The sequence below is a fragment of the Rhinopithecus bieti genome, unplaced genomic scaffold (assembly GCF_001698545.2).
Source record: "Rhinopithecus bieti isolate Rb0 unplaced genomic scaffold, ASM169854v2 scaffold_9769, whole genome shotgun sequence".
NCBI classification, from domain to species: domain Eukaryota; kingdom Metazoa; phylum Chordata; class Mammalia; order Primates; family Cercopithecidae; genus Rhinopithecus; species Rhinopithecus bieti.
Genome location: NW_016806163.1, coordinates 563,251 through 567,532, shown reverse-complemented (window position 1 = coordinate 567,532; position 4,282 = coordinate 563,251). Strand labels below are relative to the sequence as shown.

The following is a 4,282-nucleotide window of genomic DNA, read 5'->3' as shown; positions in this document are numbered from 1 at the left end:
TCCCTGCGGAATCCTTCAAAGGAGCTCTTCCTTGCAAGTCCTAAGCTCACCTCGCTGTGTGGTCCCAGGTGCCCCACTGACCGCTCGGGACCTTGGGCTGCGGTGGCTGCCGGGGCGGTCAGGGGCTGCAGCCAGCACCCCCTCCCGCCAAAATGCCTCCCTATGTGCCCAGAGCTTAGGGCTGGCTCCTGCACAGCCAGTAACAGCGGTGGCACGGCGGCCAGGTTTCGTAATAAACCGGTCTCTTAATTGCTACAGGGTAGGAGGAGAAGAAAAAAAAAAAAAAGAGGCATAGATTTGTTGGAGTCGGTGGAGGCGCCTGCTGCAGAGAGAAGAGGTACTGTTTTTGCACGGGAGCCTGGAGCTGCTAACAGGGGCTTGAGTAACACTTCCTGGTGAGCTGGCAGGGGTTGCGGACGAGAAGTGGGGGGGGTGTGTGTGAAGCGTGTCCCAGGGGAAGGGGCAGGGGTCCCAGTTGTTCTCAGAAGCCGAAAACATACAAGCACCCAGAAGCTTTAGAAATTTATTACAAGGTCATCATAGTAGAAATAAAAATAGAGATATCTGTGCTTCCTATCTCGCTCTCAGTGGTTCGAGTAACAAGTGCAAGTAACAAAATAGATTGTCTCTATGATTCGCAAACTGGGAGTTCATGGGTACAGAGCAACTTCAGCCCCAGCTCCCAAGTCCCAAAGTGTGGTCCTGTCGAGGGTGCAGACAAGCACCAACCAAGTTTAACCAGGTCTCTGGTCTGCAGACGCCAGCTCCAGTCTCAAGGAGGGTGGGGGTTACAGTCAGTCTCACTCCACCCTCAAGTGGAGAGTCTGGACCCTCCGTGATAGGGAAGGCGGCAGCGTGCCCCGCCACTCCAGCTTCTGCTCCATCCCAAGGCCTGAGCTCCGGGGTTCTGTCTCCTGCTGGCCTGGGTCCCCACTTCTCCTCCATCGGATCGGCGGCCGCCAGCTCCCCGATCTCCGCCCTGGGGGCGGCCACTCACTCCCCTTCTCCTCCTCCTCCTCTTCAGTCTCCAACGACTCTGCCCCCGATGGTTTCATGGGTTGGGTTGTTTTGTGGGGGTTGTGCTGGGGGGGAGGGGGGTTCAAATATTTATTTTATTTTTTGTTTTTGGCAGCAACTCAACAGGTTCTGCTGCTGGGAAGGGCCTCAGCGTTCCTGAAGAGAGATGTAGGGCACCCACTGGTTGTTGCCCCGGCTTTCTTCGCAGTAGCTGGCTACCTCCACCAAGCCGTGGCTCTTCCAGGCGTCTGTGTGAGGGTTCTGTGGGAGGGGAAAGGAAGGGGTTTAGTGGGAGCCTCCCTCTCCCGGGGCCCCATGTGTGGGGAAAACAGGCAGGCTCAAAATAGCTCCCTGGGTGAGGAGGCCCCAGCCCGGCTGCCCACGGGACATGCCAAGCATGGTTGAACGCTGAGCTGTGCAGGACCAGTCAGCCCGACTTTGTTGACAAACACCGGCCCAGGTGCCCGGGCGTGGTGGGGCAGGGCAGAGGCCCGACTCACCGTGACCAGAAGACAATGCAGGTCTCGGGCCTCAGTGGTGCCCTGAGTCTCGGCCGGCTCTCCCAGGAGCTGTGCCAGGCGCTGCATGCCCGACACCCGCATGATGTTAATGTCGTTGTCGCAGCAGAAGGACTGGATGAGCGTGAAGTGGATTTGCAGGGCAATGTCATCCTCCTCCTCCTCGTCAATGGCCAAGAGGCAGAGGACCACGCTGTCTGGGTCCCTGAGAGGGCCAAAGGGAAGAGGTGGGTCAGCCGGGGACAGGGGAGAGGCCACCATGCAGGGGGAGTTTGCAAAAAAAGGAGCGTGCAAGAGCAAAAGAGAAACTGCAGGGGTGCAGGGGATTGCCTCTGCAAGCTGGTGACGGTGGGGGGCGGGGAAGGCACACGGTTCAAAGTGTGGGTGCGGGGAGACAGGCCCACAGCGGGAGGGGCGCGTGCAGACGATGCATCAGGATACAGCAGCCCCCAATCCACAAAACAGCAGAGACGCTCTGCATCCACAGCGGGTGGCACTTGGGGAAGTCCCAGCCCCATGCGAGACAAGCGTGTGGAAAGGGTCCAGAGCGGAGGGGAGGTCCCGTCCCACCCGCGCCCGGCCCGGGGAGGGGGTCTGACTCACACATTCATCAACTTTGCCGACTCGTACACCCCCACTGTGAGGCGATCCTGGCGCTGAGCGGCCACCAGCAGCTCCTCCACCGCGGCGGTCACCGTCTGCATCCTGAGGCCAGGAGAGAGGGATCAGTGACCGGCGGACCACCGGGTGCTACGTTCCGCTCCCGGCCCGGCCCAACCCGACCCATCCCGTCCCAGCCGACCTCAGACGGCGGCGGCCCCGGCTACTTACTTCTGCGCCGCGTTGTCGCACGCCACGAGCTCTTCCAGCGTCATATTGCAATTATAATCCACAGTGGACGCGGCTCCACGGCAGTCCCCAGGGAGAAATTGCAAAATCCGAGCCAGAGCCCAAAACCTTCCCACGGAGCTGGAGCTCTCGTCCAAGACCTTCGGGAAGCAGCGAAATCCTTCCAGAAAAGGCGGAAAAAAATATTGCAAAGTCCTTGGCGAAAATAATCCGGGAAGTTGCAGAAACGAACGGCAGTCCGAAGCCTCGGCGATCTGACCGGGAGCCTCCGGCACCGCCTTTTATAGACTTGAATGCTGGGGGCGTGGCCTCAGTGCAGTCATTCACCCCTCCTATTGGTGGAAGGACAACGGCGAGTGCAGACAGCTCTGCGGTTGGCCGACGGCGGGGAGGGGGCGGAGCGCCGTGTGGGGGCGCCCCACGTGGGGGCGAGAACCGGGAGGAGGGCGCGCGGGGGCCGGGTAGGTGACCGCGAATGCCAGAAAAGAAAAAAAAAAGCAGAAGTTTTTTTCTCCTGATTTCCCGGCAGCCGAGCCGCGGTTCGGGGCGCGCGCGGGATTTCCAGCGCGCGAGGCGGCCCGGACTTTCGGGGGGGGTGCTTGGAATCCCCTCCCGATGCGCGGAGAGTCCCGGACCGCGCCTTTCCCAAGTTCTGCTGGGGGTGGAGGGGCTGCACCGGGAAGGGGCCCCGTTTGCAGCCTGATCTCGCCCAGGTGGTGGTGATGGCCGGAGTCTCTCCTGGCTGCGGCGACCCCAGCCCCTGGGTGATTTCGCTTTTCCCGGCCTCTATATTCCTGTCTGAGTAATGGGGCTGCAGCGCCGGCCTCGCTGGTTTGCAGAGCATGACATAAAATACGGCTGACAGTAAGCGCTCAGTACACCTCAGCTGTCACCTGGTGGTCGCGGGAGGCCTCCTCGAAGGTCCCGAAAGTGGGAGGCTGCAAAGCCCGGGGCACTCTGGAGAAGAAAGCGGGCGCCCCCTCGCCGACCCCGTGAGTTTCAGGGTGGGGTGCGCGTGGGAGGTGCAGGTGGCGCGGCCCCGCCCCCGCCGGCTGCCTGGCGTTCCAGCCTTTGCCTGTGTGGAGGCCTCCAGGCCCAGGAGAAAGCTATTGTTCGGGGGAATGGTGCAGGCTGCGGCTGCACGCCGCCACCCCAGGCCCACATGCAAGGATGACGGCCACCTTTATTTGTCACAACGGGGTGGGCGCTGACCTGCACTGAGCGTGGTGCGGACCTGGCACCCTCCACCCCTCCCGATTCATGGATGATTTAATCCAAGACCTGAGAAGCAGGGGGGATGCTTATGTGCATTATGCAAAAGGGTAAACTGAGGCTTGGTGAGGCCACAGGCTAGTTCGTGTTGGAGCCACGCGTGTGCGCCAGGCACGGCCGCCTGCAGGACTCCGCCGCCCCAGGAAGGCTGTTTAGGAACGAGGCGGGCAGGCCCCGCATGACAACTTCTCCCACGGTCGACTGGGGGCTCCCGGGTGACTCACATCTGAGTCCCCTCCCCCGCCAGCCTGGGGTCTGGCCTCGGCCCGGCGGCTCGGTTTCCCCGGTTCCCCGGCTCCCCGGCCCGCGAGTCCAGCTGACGCATCCCGCCTCCTCCGCGCCGCCCACCGCTGGGGCACGAAATGTCCCGGGGCTGCGAGGCGCGGCGGCGCCATCTGGTGGCCCCGCAGAGTTTCTGCGCCCTCAGCGCCGGAAGAGAGGGACGGACGGGCGGGGCACTGGGCTGGAGGGGGGGATAAGAGAAGGGGACCATGGCAGTTGCAACGTTTTATATAATTTTATATATGCAATGTTTTACGCAGGCAACATATATATTTATATTTTATAATTTCATTTTAAAAATTAAATCGGCCGGGCGCGGTGGATCACGCCTGTAATCCCAGCAC

General features: G+C 61.4%; 1 protein-coding gene across 1 annotated transcript; it reads right to left on the bottom strand.

Annotated features, from left to right (window-relative positions):
• Nucleotides 1–507: 507 nt before the first annotated feature.
• On the bottom strand, nucleotides 508–2,640 carry GADD45B (growth arrest and DNA damage inducible beta). The gene is made up of 4 exons (XM_017874901.1): nucleotides 2,367–2,640; nucleotides 2,139–2,240; nucleotides 1,518–1,740; nucleotides 508–1,278 (listed from the first exon to the last, which is right to left on the bottom strand). The coding sequence occupies exons 1-4, from the start codon at nucleotides 2,408–2,410 to the stop codon at nucleotides 1,165–1,167; spliced, it is 483 nt and encodes a 160-aa protein (XP_017730390.1). The 5' UTR covers nucleotides 2,411–2,640; the 3' UTR covers nucleotides 508–1,164.
• Nucleotides 2,641–4,282: the final 1,642 nt, after the last annotated feature.